The 14872-nt window shown below is 36.2% G+C and overlaps 1 protein-coding gene across 1 annotated transcript in view; it reads left to right on the top strand.

Moving 5' to 3' along the window:
* Positions 1-3415: 3415 nt before the first annotated feature.
* The window catches only part of LOC105441698, a 33681-nt gene continuing 22224 nt past the window's right edge, over positions 3416-14872 (top strand). The window contains exons 1-8 of the mRNA XM_030994382.1: positions 3416-3443; positions 4504-4617; positions 5050-5169; positions 7808-7921; positions 10187-10312; positions 11269-11388; positions 12417-12530; positions 13785-13898. Coding sequence (XP_030850242.1) covers positions 3416-3443; positions 4504-4617; positions 5050-5169; positions 7808-7921; positions 10187-10312; positions 11269-11388; positions 12417-12530; positions 13785-13898 — 850 coding nt within the window. The remainder of the gene's footprint in view (positions 3444-4503; positions 4618-5049; positions 5170-7807; positions 7922-10186; positions 10313-11268; positions 11389-12416; positions 12531-13784; positions 13899-14872) is intronic.

Consider the following 14872-nt stretch of genomic DNA (forward strand, 5'->3'; position numbering starts at 1 on the left):
AATTGTAACAAATATAAGTATTAAATGAGCCTAATATGAACTCTTACATTAGCATGTATACAATTACCTCTAATTTATGTTGATTCAATACTATTCCTAACATTACCAAGAATGATCTGACATTTCCTTCTATGCAGATTTTGACGAGTGCTCGTCTTACCCTTGCTTTAACGGAGGGTCTTGTACCAATCTTGAGAATGCATTCAACTGTACCTGTAATTCTGGCTGGACGGGAACAAGATGTCAAACTGGTGACTATTTTATTCTTCTTTTCGATGTTATGTTCTGCATATAAAACCTCAAGCACAATTTTTGTATGTGATTCGATTTTATTTAAGGTGATGTTCATAAACAAGTAATGTCCTTGTGAGATAAATAATAACAATGTTAATGACGATGATAGTAATAACAATGATAACAATAATCATAAATATGATGGTTAGTTGGTATTATTTATAGTGCTTCATACTAATGTTTCCAAAGCAATGCACTATTATTACCTGGTATTAGCCTTGCGGCCCTAATAAGGCGCTCTGACATTCAAGGAATTTCTTCATACCAGGTACCCATTTACATCACCTGATTGGAGAGTGGCAAATGCAGATTAATGTCTTGCATATTTAGTGCCGGGGCGGGACTCGGACCGCGATCGATGTGATCCACAGTCCTGTGAATTATCCACTAGACCAGCGTGTTAAATCGGGGTACCATGGGACAACTCTAGGTGTGGTGAAAAGAGAAATTAGATGAAAGATCCATACATACTTTTATCCGTTATGATATAACATATATTTCTTGAAAACAAGATATTAAACACCGCTATGTCTTTTCATGACGAACAACATTTTAAAAGACAATTAAATGTCTTTTTCCTTCGCTCGCCTGCGTCATTTCGAAATGGTATGTATATAGTCATTGAAGTGCCTGATTACCCACATAATTAGGAAATTAGTTGCCAGCATATACTTTTACCACGCACTTTCGGTTCACTCCCTCAGAATAATTAGAAACAGGATGCTTCTTAACAACGAGATGCCCGTCGAATATCATCATATTCGTGTGTCGAGATGACGGATTATATGATTTGTTTGTATTCATGTATTTGCCAGCAAGGTGCTCTAATACATATCATCATTTCTAAGTGTGTTTTATTTACAAAATAACATTTATACCATACTGAAAATGTCGTTTTTTTTGGTCGCTCGCTCGCAATTTTGTTGGCACTTGGCGTGTACCGGACTGGTGGAAAATGAATCTTTTGTTATAAATTTGGGATTATAGGGTGACGCGAAACTTTCTATTTCTTAAAAGGGTGCCGTGACTATTATATAGGTTGACAAACACTGCACTAGACCATGACACCTCTATAAATATATAATACTGTTCATGGTATGGTAAATGTATACTTCCGCTAATGTTTCATCGCTACCAACTACAACGTACATGTATGTCTAAGTCTTTTGTTCATACATGTAACTACCTGGCAATGCAATTTAGTATTTTAATGTTACCAAACTTGTTCCATACATACACTGTCGCTCATAACGTTGAAATATATATTTTTTTACCCCAATTTATGGAATTTTTTTGACAATGATTTATTCCTAGTAGATCTAGATAATAGTTTACATTCTAAGATTTTATTGAATAATAATTTGCCAGTGTTTGTTTTGCGTGACTGCTAAAGCACGTGTATGCTAATATGCTTATCAACTAGGGGACCTACGCCCTTAAGTAAAAAAAAACCATAATGAGGATTAATGCCTCACAAAAGGGCACTAATATAGCACATCGGCACGGTTTTGATCCTGGTGCTTAACAGTTACGAGGCCATTGCTTTGCCACTGAACCATGACTGCACGCAGCGGGGGCTAGGGTAGGGGGCAGTTCCCACAAATAAAAAGAAACTAAGAAAATGCAATACATTTTCAATAATTCATTGAATTTTACCCCGGTCCCCAACATAAATTCCTCTGTACGGCCATGCATTATGGCTCAAGGCATGAGCACACAGAAGATTTTTTTCTTCATATAAGCATAAGCCTGCTTTAGCAGTCACGCAAAACAAACACTGGCAAATTATTATTCAATAAAATCTGAGAATGTATACTATTATCTATTAGGAATAAATCATTGTCAAAATAATTCCATAAATTGGGGGGAAAAATATATTCTGACGTTACAATCTGCCTCTATCGATATTTTTAAGAAGGCTCTGAAAACTCATCTCTTTACATGAATTCTCCTCTATGTTTAATTATTTAATTTAATCAATTGAATTTGATATTTTATATGGAATATCTAATTGCAGCCTTTAATTACTACATGTAGTAAAGACCAATAATATTATTTGATGTTAGCGCTCTGAGCCTTATGGGAATGGCGCCCTAAATGTTCATTGTATTGTATTGTATTGTATAAGCGACAGTGTATGTATGGAACAAGGTTGGTAACATTAAATTACTAAATTGCATTGCCAGGTAGACATACATGAACATTGTAGTTGGTAGCGATGAAACATCGGAAAAAACGCCATATACCTTTACATTGAGGTGTTGCTGAGTCAATGAGGAGACGACAGACTTGAAGGCAGGGTTTCCTACTGACACCACTTCGGATTAACGCAAACTGCCATATACTGCTATAAAGCAATGTCCAGATGTGGCGACAGCAATGTCCCACAATGCATCACCAACTGATAAAATGCACGCGATTATGACCTGCCTTTAATTGATGACAAATAAACTTGAGCAAACAAATGAGGTATCATTATTTTTCTTTTTCTTTTGTAGATGTGAATGAATGTGATTCAAATCCATGTGATCACGATGGGATTTGCCACAATCTTCGGAATGCATTTAATTGTACCTGTGTGAACGGCTGGACAGGAACAATGTGCGAGGAAGGCAAGTATATTTACTTGTAAAATAATATGTACTTATATATATATATATATATATATGCATATTTATATTAGAAAGCTTTTGCAGATACAATGCAGTGATTGGTCCGGAGCTCTTCACAGTCATGATATCGATTGCGACGATCGTAATTAGCATATTTACATTCCCGGTAATTTGTCGATGTCTAAAAGGTTTATGACCAACCGGTCAAATGAGTATATTATTGCGGTGTACCATATCCAAGCAACCTTGCAAACGTACCCATTGTTTGCATTTTCTCAGCTGTGTGTATTTGATGCAGAAGCAGACGGCCCGATATGTTTTATTTATTTTGAAGGCATAATATTATCAAGGCTATCTAATATTATACCAGGCAAAAATGTCCGACGTAAATATGTCCGAAGTAAGAATGTTAAATGTACAAATGCCAGAGACAAAAATGTGTATTACGCCCTCATTCAGTTGATATATGTTTTATTATATTGTTCAGTGTAAAAATGATAGAGGTAAAAATGGCAAAGTCTAAAATATCAGAACTAGGTAAATAATATGCACTATGAAATTAATGAAGTACCTAATTCTTTTGAATCGAATATCACTATGATATTTCAGTGTCGAGTCAATCCCCATCCTTGCCTTTTCACAAGTTTTAATGGAAATATATTATTTAATTCAATAACCAAAGTGTTTTATCGCCAAGGATGGCAATTTCCCGCGGGAAATACTGGTATTTTCCCAGCGGAGTGCCAAAATACTTAGAAATATCAGGAAACACTTGGAAATACCAGGAAACACCGGGAAATACAAGGAAATACTGGGAATTACCGGGAAATGCCGGGAAATACCGGGAAAGAGTGAATAATACAGAAAAATACAGGGAAATACCGGGAATTACAGAGAAATCCCGGGAATACTGGGAAATACCGAGAAATACTAGGAAATACCGAGAAATCCCGGGAAATACTGGGAAATGCCGGGAAAAAGGCCCTACTGGGAAATACTAGAAATACTGAAAAAATAGCGCGAAATACTTGTATGCGTGCCAACGATATTGTACATCGTGTAGTAAGGGATAGTATAGTATAGTCGTATAGTATTTATTTTCCGTTTTAAAAACAAACATATAATACAAGTATATACATAGTGTAAATAAAACGGCTGGATAGCCCATATTCAGCTGTGCCAGGCACGACACTGCTGGTCTTCCATGGGGTCCAGGGATCATGGCATCGATACCAATATCTTTCATCTCACTAAATTCCAACTTTCAATTAGACTCCATATGTGAGGTGCTGTGGTCGAGTGGATACGTCGCCGGACTGTCGATCACAAGGTCCGCGGTTCGAGTCCCACCGCCGCACTAATGTCCTTTGGCAAGACATTGATCAACATTTGCCACACTCCACCCAGGTGAAGTAACTGGGTACCTGGTAGGAATTTATTCCTTGAAATGCTAGAGCGACGTATGGCAGCCGTGCTCAAGCCAGGGTAATAATCGGGAGCGCCAGGAGGGTCAAATCTGACTGACATGAGCGCTATACAAGAACCCACTATCAGTATTATTTATTATATGTATTTTGATTGTCCTTACCGTTGATAGATTTTGACGAGTGTTACGTTAGACCGTGTCACAATGGAGGAACTTGTGATAATCTTCAAGATGCCTTCTCTTGCACGTGTATGCAGGGATGGACTGGATCTATATGTGATGAAGGTAACTATTCATCAAACTAATTTTGCATTTATATGTAATTCTAATATAGACGCCGATTGATCACTCCTTTAAAGGCATCATTTTGTGTGATGGAACAAATTGGATAGTAATGCCCGGCACTACATCATATTTCATATATTTTATTTGTTTGATTAGTGACAGCATTGTGAGTATATCCAGGTTTTACCTTAAATATATTAAACCTGCATGCATATTGAGGTTACAAAAAATGAGAATTATGTAAAAAAAACTGTGACTTATTATTTAGCCGTTCAGCAAATTAAATAGAAACAGCATATGGATAATTCATAGTGTATACTTTTGAACCTGTAAATGAAAGTATCAGAGATGTGAGAAATGTGTAAAAACCTTGTCCTTGTTTTCCGTCGATTAACGGCGACTCTTTTTTTTTCTTCATTTGTGTTCTTTCAGACATAGATGAATGTGTTGTTGTCCGTAACTGCAGTCAAGGATGCTCTAACACTGAAGGCAGCTACATCTGTTCGTGCAATGATGGATACAGTCTTGATATCGACATGAGGACATGTAAAGGTACATATACACACGTTGCGTATCCCCAAGCGTACATGGGCATAGCCATCCCCTTTCTCCCTCTCCTCCTCTTCCAAATCGGATGACCAAGGCCTGGGAAGAAAAGAAAATGAAGGAGAAAGAGAGGAGATAGGGTTGGGGATTTAAAACAAAATAGTTGTCACCATTAAGTCTCATATGAAATATTCATGTGTTAAGTAGAATTCTTCAATGGCCATAAATCAGAACTTTAGATGTATTTCACGTTTCGATCAACATATCCAGTGATACAAAACATTACACTTGTCTAAAGTTAGGTCTTAAATATGCTTAGTCGCTTAATCATAGGCGCCGGAAGTGGGGGGGGGGGCAGTTGCCCCCCCCCAGTCAAAAAAGTGGGGGGGGGGGGGCAAAACGCATTTTTGCCCCCCTCCAAAAACAAAACAACAAACAAACAGTAAAGGAGTAAACATAGTTTGTATTTTTAATCCAAAAGAACGTAACAATAATAAAAACCTGAATTAAATCACATATACAATTCCATTCAAAGAAAAAGGAAAGTTCACAGGAATTCAATTTCATAAACATTGCGCATGCCACCTATACCGTATTTGTCAGTGGAGGTCTTTATAATAGCGATACGCGCATATCGTGGACATATTGTGCGAGAATGGGAAAGCGTGTCCGTTTTTTGTTATAGGTGTTAGAAGCCATTAGCCCCTGAACGCTGGCGTACTGATGGGGGGGGGGGGGGGGGTGGTGTATTTCTTATTCGAAACAAGTGATTTACAAATGTTGATGTTGTGAGCACACAGAAGATTTTTTTCTTCATATAAGCATAAGCATGCTTTAGCAGTCACGCAAGACAAACACTGGCAAATTATTATTCAATCAAATCTGAGAATGTATACTATTATTTATTAGGAATAAATCATTGTCAAAATAATTCCATAAATTGGGGGAAAACAAATATTCTGACATTATGAGCGACAGTGTATGTATGGAACAAGTTTGGTAACATTAAATTACTAAATTGCATTGCCAGGTAGACATACATGAACATTGTAGTTGGTAGCGATGAAACATCGGAAAAAACGCCATATACCTTTACATTGAGGTGTTGCTGAGGCAATGAGGAGACGACAGACTTGAAGGCAGGGTTTCCTACTGACACCACTTCGGATTAACGCAAACTGCCATATACTGCTATAAAGCAATGTCCCGATGTGGCGACAGCAATGTCCCACAATGCATCACCAACTGATAAATGCACGCGATTATGACCTGCCTTAAATTGATACCTTTAATTGATGACAAATGAACTTGAGCAAACAAATGAGGTATCATTATTTTTCTTTTTCTTTTGTAGATGTGAATGAATGTGATTCAAATCCATGTGATCACGATGGGATTTGCCACAATCTTCGGAATGCATTTAGTTGTACCTGTGTGAACGGCTGGACAGGAACAATGTGCGAGGAAGGCATGTATATTTACTTGCAAAATAATATGTACTTATATATATATATATATGTATATTTATATTAGAAAGCTTTTGCAGATACAATGCAGTGATTGGTCCGGAGCTCTTCACAGTCATGATATCGATTGCGACGATCGTAATTAGCATATTTACATTCCCGGTAATTTTTCGATGTCTAAAAGGTTTATGACCAACCGGTCAAATGAGTATATTATTGCGTTGTACCGTATCCAAGCAACCTTGCAAACGTACCCATTGTTTGCATTTTCTCAGCTGTGTGTATTTGATCCAGAAGCAGACGGCCCGATATGTTTTTTTTTATTTTGAAGGCATAATATAATCAAGGCTATTTAATATAATACCAGGCAAAAATGTCCGACGTAAAAATGTCCGAAGTAAGAATGTTAAATGTACAAATGCCAGATGCAAAAATGTGTATTACGCCCTCATTCAGTTGATATATGTTTTATTATATTGTTCAGTGTAAAAATGATAGAGGTAAAAATGGCAAAGTGTAAAATATCAGAACTAGGTAAATAATATGCACTTTGAAATTAAAGTAGTAATTGTTTTGTAAATGAAGTACCTAATTCTTTGGAATCGAATATCACTATGATATTTCGGTGTCGAGTCAATCCCCATCCTTGCCTTTTCACAAGTTTTAATGGAAATATATTATTTCATTCAATAACCAAAGTGTTTTATCGCCAAGGATGGCAATTTCCCGCGGGAAATACTGGTATTTTCTCAGCGGAGTGCCAAATACTCAGAAATATCAGGAAACATTTGGAAATACCAGGAAACACCGGGAAATACAAGGAAATACTGGGAATTACCGGGAAATACCGGGAAATACCGGGAAAGAGTGAATAATACAGAAAAATACAGGGAAATACCGGGAATTACAGAGAAATCCCGTGAATACTGGGAAATACCGAAAAATACTGGGAAATACCGAGAAATCCCGGGAAATACTGGGAAATGCCGGGGAAAAAGGCCCTACTGGGAAATACTAGAAATACTGAAAAAATAGCGCGAAATACTTGTATGCGTGCCAACGATATTGTACATCGTGTAGTAAGGGACCATGGCATCGATACCAATATCTTTCATCTCACTAAATTCCAACTTTCAATTAGACTCCATATGTATTTTGATTTTCCTTACCGTTGATAGATTTTAACGAGTGTTACGTAAGACCGTGTCACAATGAAGGGATTTGTCATAATCTTCAAGCTGCCTTCTCTTGCACGTGTATGAAGGGATGGACTGGACCTACATGTGAAGAAGGTAACTATTCATCAAACTAATTCTGCATTTAAATGTAATTCTAATATAGACGCCGATTGATTACTCCTTTAAAGGCATCATTTCTTCATAAAAAAAACAGAATAAAACCCCAAAACAGCTTCTGAGTAACTGATACTTTATGTTTATGATGTATTTATACAAGGAATTACCCAATGCATTTAACTCCTAACCCCCTTTATTGATGGTACCCCGATGACCCTATATTTGCTTCCGGCTTTATTTTGTCAAAGTCATGGGAGCAAGAGAAAGAGCAACGTCGATCTGGCGCTGCTCAGTGCCTGCCGGGCTCACGATCAATTGGGCAAAAAGAATTTCCGTTTCGGTTTAATACAATTTGGAGTGGACTATTAGGCTATTATTATTATTATTATTATGATATGTATTCGATTATGCTAAGACCAAAGTTGAAGATTGAATTAAGGATGAAGTTTTGCCCTGGGTACGACATGGACAGCGGGACTAATTTAATATCGCCGGAGCATGGATCGTACATTGGCTACCTTAATACCCGGACCCCTAGCAGCAACATCCGTTTGTTTTGTGAATACATATTATGCCTGCAAAGCTATCTTCTTCTTCTCCCTGGGTTAGAGTTTCACTTGGATGTTGATGTTACGATTATTATTTATAATTTTGAATTCAATGTTGACATGGTTTATGTTTTGTCATGTGTACAAGTTTTGTTCCTGAAACATGAATCGTACATTCAAGTTTCAACTTTCAAGTTTTTATTGTTCCAAATTAAAAAAAATATATAGACATAAATATAAAACAACAGTTATACAATGCATGTAGTATCAATGAGCACTTCTCATTGATTTTCAATTCATAAAATAGATTAAGTAGAATGTGAGGAACCTATAAAAAAGCATTGCTTGTATATGATATGTTCCTGGAAAAAAAAATATTGTAGATGAAAAAACCGTAGCAGTAGAGAAAGACGTAATTTAGAGTGGAGAATTTAAAACACAACGGAATAAGAACATTTGTAATCCATTAACACCAATATCCAGAAACACCGGGTTAAAATGCGTAGTCAAAATGCGTAGTCACCCGAGCAATTTAGTTAGCATAGCACAAAGTAATTTGTTTTTATTTATTAAAAAACTGGAACAGGCATCATTAATTAACAATTAACATTGAAATTAGCATTGAAAAAACAGGACTGGAGAGGGCAAACAAATGATATTAGATTTAAGAATTAAAAAAAAAATCAAATATATTGCGCAAATCATCCTTATTTAGCTGATAGATGAACATTCCGAGGAAATAATTGAATAAATCAGATACTTTCAGAAAACGATTTGCAAGAAATAAAACGTTACTGTGTTCCTGGAAGTCTGCCAGATTTATTATTCATATTGCTCTTCTTTTGGATTATGAAAATCGAATTGATTTTTGTTTTGGAACAATTTCCCCACGCTAGCACCCCGTAATTTAGATAAGGTAGTAACAGAGTTGAATATAATATTTTTGAGACATAATATTTCAACTTATCTATTACACCTACGTTCCCAGACAACAGTTTGCATAAATGATCAATTTGAGTATTCAATGTTAGTTTGCAGTCAATAAAAAGGCCAATAAATTTAGTGGAGATTATCTGGGTTAAAGGTAAGCCATTAACCAAAACTTGTCCTGGTAGCTCAGATAGTGTATTGCTGAAAATCATAAAATTAGTTTTATTCAAATTTAGGGACAATTTGTTTGCTTGTATCCATTCAACTACCAAAAGCAATTCAAAATTCAGGGAATCAAGAAGAATTCTGGGATTGGGATGTGAGCAGAAAATGCTTGAGTCGTCTGCAAAGTGTAGGAACGAAAGAACCGTGGATGAATTTATGAAGTCATTTATATATATATATACCAAAAGAGAACCTTGTGGTACTTCTTTTTTCTTCCTCTTCCTCTTCTTCCTCTTCTTCTTCTTCCTCTTCTTCTTCTTTTTCCTTCTCTTATTCTCCATCTTGCATCTTCTTCTTTCTTCTACTTCTTTTCTTTCTTCTTTCTTTTATTCTACATATTCTTTCTCTTCTTTTTTCTTCTTCTTCTCTTCCCTTCTTCTTCCTCATCTTCTTCTTTTCCTTCCTCTTCTTGTCCTTTTTCTTCTTGTTCTTCTTTTTATCTCATTCTTTCTCTTCTTCTTCTTCTCCTCCATCTTTCATTTCTTTCTTTCTCTTCTTTTCTTATTATTCTTCTTCTTTCTCTTTTCTTGTTCTTCTTGTTCTTCCCATTGTTCCGTAGATGTGGATGAATGTGCCTTGCGTCATAACTGTAGTCAGAGATGCATCAATGAAGATATGGGTATGGGATATAGCTGTGTCTGTTATGAAGGCTATCAACTTCAGCCAGATGGAACATCGTGTCAAGGTATTAGTCTTATGAAGTTGATGTTTAAAAGCCCGATTTCGGTTGTTCAACATATGTAAATATTTCATACTTGGGAGGATTCATCCATATTGATAAAATTAGCTAAAGGAACTAAGCTCATTAAGGGGAATCATCACCTTGTAATTAATGCATTTGTATAAAGGCAGAAATAAAAAAGACAAACTGAATGGCGAAAGTTTGAAATAGATAGGACCAAATATAAAAGAGTTTTGACTGCCTGGAATATGATATCACTATATCTAGGCAAATCTGAATTGTGAAATTTTGTCGGTTGATAGTGAAACAGTCACACTTCCCTGTTTGTTGTTTACGAATGTGTCATTAATTTCTGTTTGTCTCCCAAATGCTTTACCCCTTGAGGCAGTACTAATATATATTATGGATAGCACATTATCCTAGGTACTCTAAAAATAATAGACCCTCTAAAGTCATACATTTTGAGAAAAAAAAGAAAGAAATTTTAGTCATTTTGTGTGATGGAACGAATTGGATAGTAATGCCCGGCACTACATCATAGAAACGTTGCCGTTTCAGCCAATTGGAATTTCCTAAGTTATAGTGATTACAACTTTAGAGTTTCAGAGTTGTTAAATTGTTTTTTTATTATTCCTGTAACCTTGTATCCAATGCAGCACTTATGTTTTTATTTGTTTGATTAGTGACAGCATTGTGAGTATCCCCAGGTTTTACCGTAAATATATTAAACCTGCATGCATATTGAGGTTACAAAAAAAAAGAGAATTATGTAAAAAAAACTGTGACTTAGTATTTAGCCGTTCAGCAAATTAAATAGAAACAGCATATGGATAATTCTAAGTGTATACTTTTGAACCTTTAAATGAAAATAGCAGAGATGTGAGAAATGTGTAAAAACTTTGTCCTTGTATTCCGTGGATTAACGGCAACTCTTTTTTTCTTCATTTGTGTTCTTTCAGACATAGATGAATGTGTTGTTGTCCGTGACTGCAGTCAAGGATGCTCTAACACTGAAGGCAGCTACATCTGTTCGTGCAATGATGGATACAGTCTTGATATCGACATGAGGACATGTAATGGTACATATACACACGTTGCGTATCCCCAATCGTACATGGGCATATCCACCCCCTTCTCCCTCTCCTCCTCTTCCCAATCGGATGACCAAGGCCTGGGAAGAAAAGAAAATGAAGGAGAAAGAGAGTAGATAGAGTTGGGGATTTTAAACAAAATAGTTGTCACCATTAAGTCTCATATGAAATATTCATGTGTTAAGTAAAATTCTTCAATGGCCATAAATCAGAACTTTAGATGTATTTCACGTTTCGATCAACATTTCCAGTGATATAAAACATTACACTTGTCTAAAGTTAGGTCTTAAATATGCCTAGTCGCTTAATCATAGGCGCCGTAAGTGGGGGGTGGGGGGGGGAGGCAGGGGGGCAGTTGCCCCCCCCCCCCCCAGTCAAAAAAGTGGGGGGGGGGGGGCAAAACGAATTTTTGCCCCCCCCCCAAAAAAAAAAAAAAAAAAAAAAAATACAAATGTTGATGTTGTGAACACACAGAAGATTTTTTTCTTCATATAAGCATAAGCATGCTTTAGCAGTCACGCAAGACAAACACTGGCAAATTATTATTCAATAAAATCTGAGAATGTATACTATTATCTATTAGGAATAAATCATTGTCAAAATAATTCTATAAATTGGGGAAACAAATATATTCTGACGTTATGAGCGACAGTGTATGTATGGAACAAGGTTGGTAACATTAAATTACTAAATTGCATTGCCAGGTAGACATACATGAACATTGTAGTTGGTAGCGATGAAACATCGGAAAAAACGCCATATACTTTTACATTGAGGTGTTGCTGAGTCAATGAGGAGACGACAGACTTGAAGGCAGGGTTTCCTACTGACACCACTTCGAATTAACGCAAACTGCCATATACTGCTATAAAGCAATGTCCAGATGTGGCTACAGCAATGTCCCACAATGCATCACCAACTGATAAAATGCACACGATTATGACCTGCCTTTAATTGATGACAAATAAACTTGAGCAAACAAATGAGGTATCATTATTTTTCTTTTTCTTTTGTAGATGTGAATGAATGTGATTCAAATCCATGTGATCACGATGGGATTTGCCACAATCTTCGGAATGCATTTAATTGTACCTGTGTGAACGGCTGGACAGGAACAATGTGCGAGGAAGGCAAGTATATTTACTTTTAAAATAATATGTACCTATATATATATATATATATATGCATATTTATATTAGAAAGCTTTTGCAGACACAATGCAGTGATTGGTCCGGAGCTCTTCACAGTCATGATATCGATTGCGACGATCGTAATTAGCATATTTACATTCCCGGTAATGTTTCGATGTCTAAAACGTTTATGACCAACCGGTCAAATGAGTATATTATTGCGTTGTACCATATCCAAGCAACCTTGCAAACGTACCCATTGTTTGCATTTTCTCAGCTGTGTGTATTTGATGCAGAAGCAGACGGCCCGATATTTTTATTTATTTTGAAGGCATAATATTATCAAGGCTATCTAATATTATACCAGGCAAAAATGTCCGACGTAAAAATGTCCGAAGTAAGAATGTTAAATGTACAAATGCCAGAGGTAAAAATGTGTATTACGCCCTCATTCAGTTGATATATGTTTTATTATATTGTTCGGTGTAAAATGGCAGAGTCTAAAATATCAGAGCTAGGTAAATAATATGCACTTTGAAATTAAAGTAGTAATTGTTTTGTAAATGAAGTACCTTATTCTTTGGAATCAAATATCACTATGAGTCGAGTCAATCCTCATCCTTGTCTTTTCATAAGTTTTAATGGAAATATATTATTTAATTCAATAACCAAAGTGTTTTATCGCCAGGGATGGCAATTTCCCGCGGGAAATACTGGTATTTTCCAGCGGAGTGCCAAATACTTAGAAATATCAGGAAGCATTTGGAAATACCAGGAACCATCGGGAAATACAAGGAAATACCGGGAAATATACTGGGAAATACCGAAAAATACCGGGAAAGAGTAAAAAAAAATACAGAAAAATACAGGGAAATACCGGGTATTACAGAGAAATCCCGGGAATACTGGGAAATACCGAAAAATACTGGGAAATACCGAGAAATACCGGGATATACCGAGAAATCCCGGGAAATACTGGGAAATGCCGGGAAATAGGCCCTACTGGGAAATACTAGAAATACCGGGAAATACTGAGAAATCCCGGGAAATACTGGGAAATGCCGGGAAATAGGCCCTACTGGGAAATACTAGAAATACTGAAAAAAAATAACGCGAAGTACTCTTAAGCGTAACAATGATATCGTACAATGTGTAGTGAGGGATCATGACTTCTATAGCAATATCTTTCATCTCACTAAATTCCAACTTTTAATTAAACTACAAATGTATTTTGATTGTTCTTACCGTTGATAGATTTTAACGAGTGTTACGTAAGACCGTGTCACCATGAAGGGATTTGTCATAATCTTCAAGATGCCTTCTCTTGCACGTGTATGAAGGGATGGACTGGATCTACATGTGATGAAGGTAACTATTTATAATACTAATTCAGCATTCATAAGTAATTCGTAAAGAGACCAATTGTTGATCACTCCTTTAAAGGCAACATTTCTTTTTGAAAACAATTTTTACGAAGTCTCTTCATGAAAAAACAGAATAAAACGAGAAAACTGCTTCTGAATATCTGATACTATGTTTCTGATGTATTTATACAAACATGTTTATATATTACCCAAGGCATTTAATTCCTAACCCCTTCTCTGTACCCCGATGACCCTATATTTGCTTTCGGCTTTATTTCGTCAAAGTCATGGGAGCAAGAGAAAGAGCAACGTCGATCTGGCGCTGCTCAGTGGCTGCCGGGCTCACGATCAATTGGGCAAAAAGAATTTCCGTTTCGGTTTAATACAATTTGGAGTAGACTATTAGGCTATTATTATTATTATTATTATGATATGTATTCGATTATGCTAAGACCAAAGTTGAAGATTGAATTAAGGATGAAGTTTTGCCCTGGGTACGACATGGACAGCGGGACTAATTTAATATCGCCGGAGCATGGATCGTACATTGGCTACCTTAATACCCGGACCCCTAGCAGCAACATCCGTTTGTTTTGTGAATACATATTATGCCTGCAAAGCTATCTTTTTTCTTCTCCATGGGTTAGAGTTTCTCTTGGATGTTGATGTTACAATTATTAGTTATAATTTTAAGTCCAATGTTGACATGGTTTATGTTTTGTGTACAAGTTTTGTCGCTGAAGCATGAATCGTACATTCAAGTTTCAAGTTTCAGGTTTTTATTGTTCCAAATTTTACAAAAAATATAGACATATATATATATTACACAATACATGTAGTATAAATGAGCGCGTCTCATTGATTCTCAATTCATGAAATAGATTAAGTAAAATTTGGGGAACCTATAAAACAGCAGTGCTTGTATGTTCCTGGAAAAATGAGTATTGTAGATGAAAAAAAACCCGTAGCAGTAGAGAA

The sequence above is a fragment of the Strongylocentrotus purpuratus genome, unplaced genomic scaffold, assembly GCF_000002235.5.
Source record: "Strongylocentrotus purpuratus isolate Spur 01 unplaced genomic scaffold, Spur_5.0 spur5_scaffold_21, whole genome shotgun sequence".
Taxonomy (NCBI): Eukaryota; Metazoa; Echinodermata; class Echinoidea; order Camarodonta; family Strongylocentrotidae; genus Strongylocentrotus; species Strongylocentrotus purpuratus.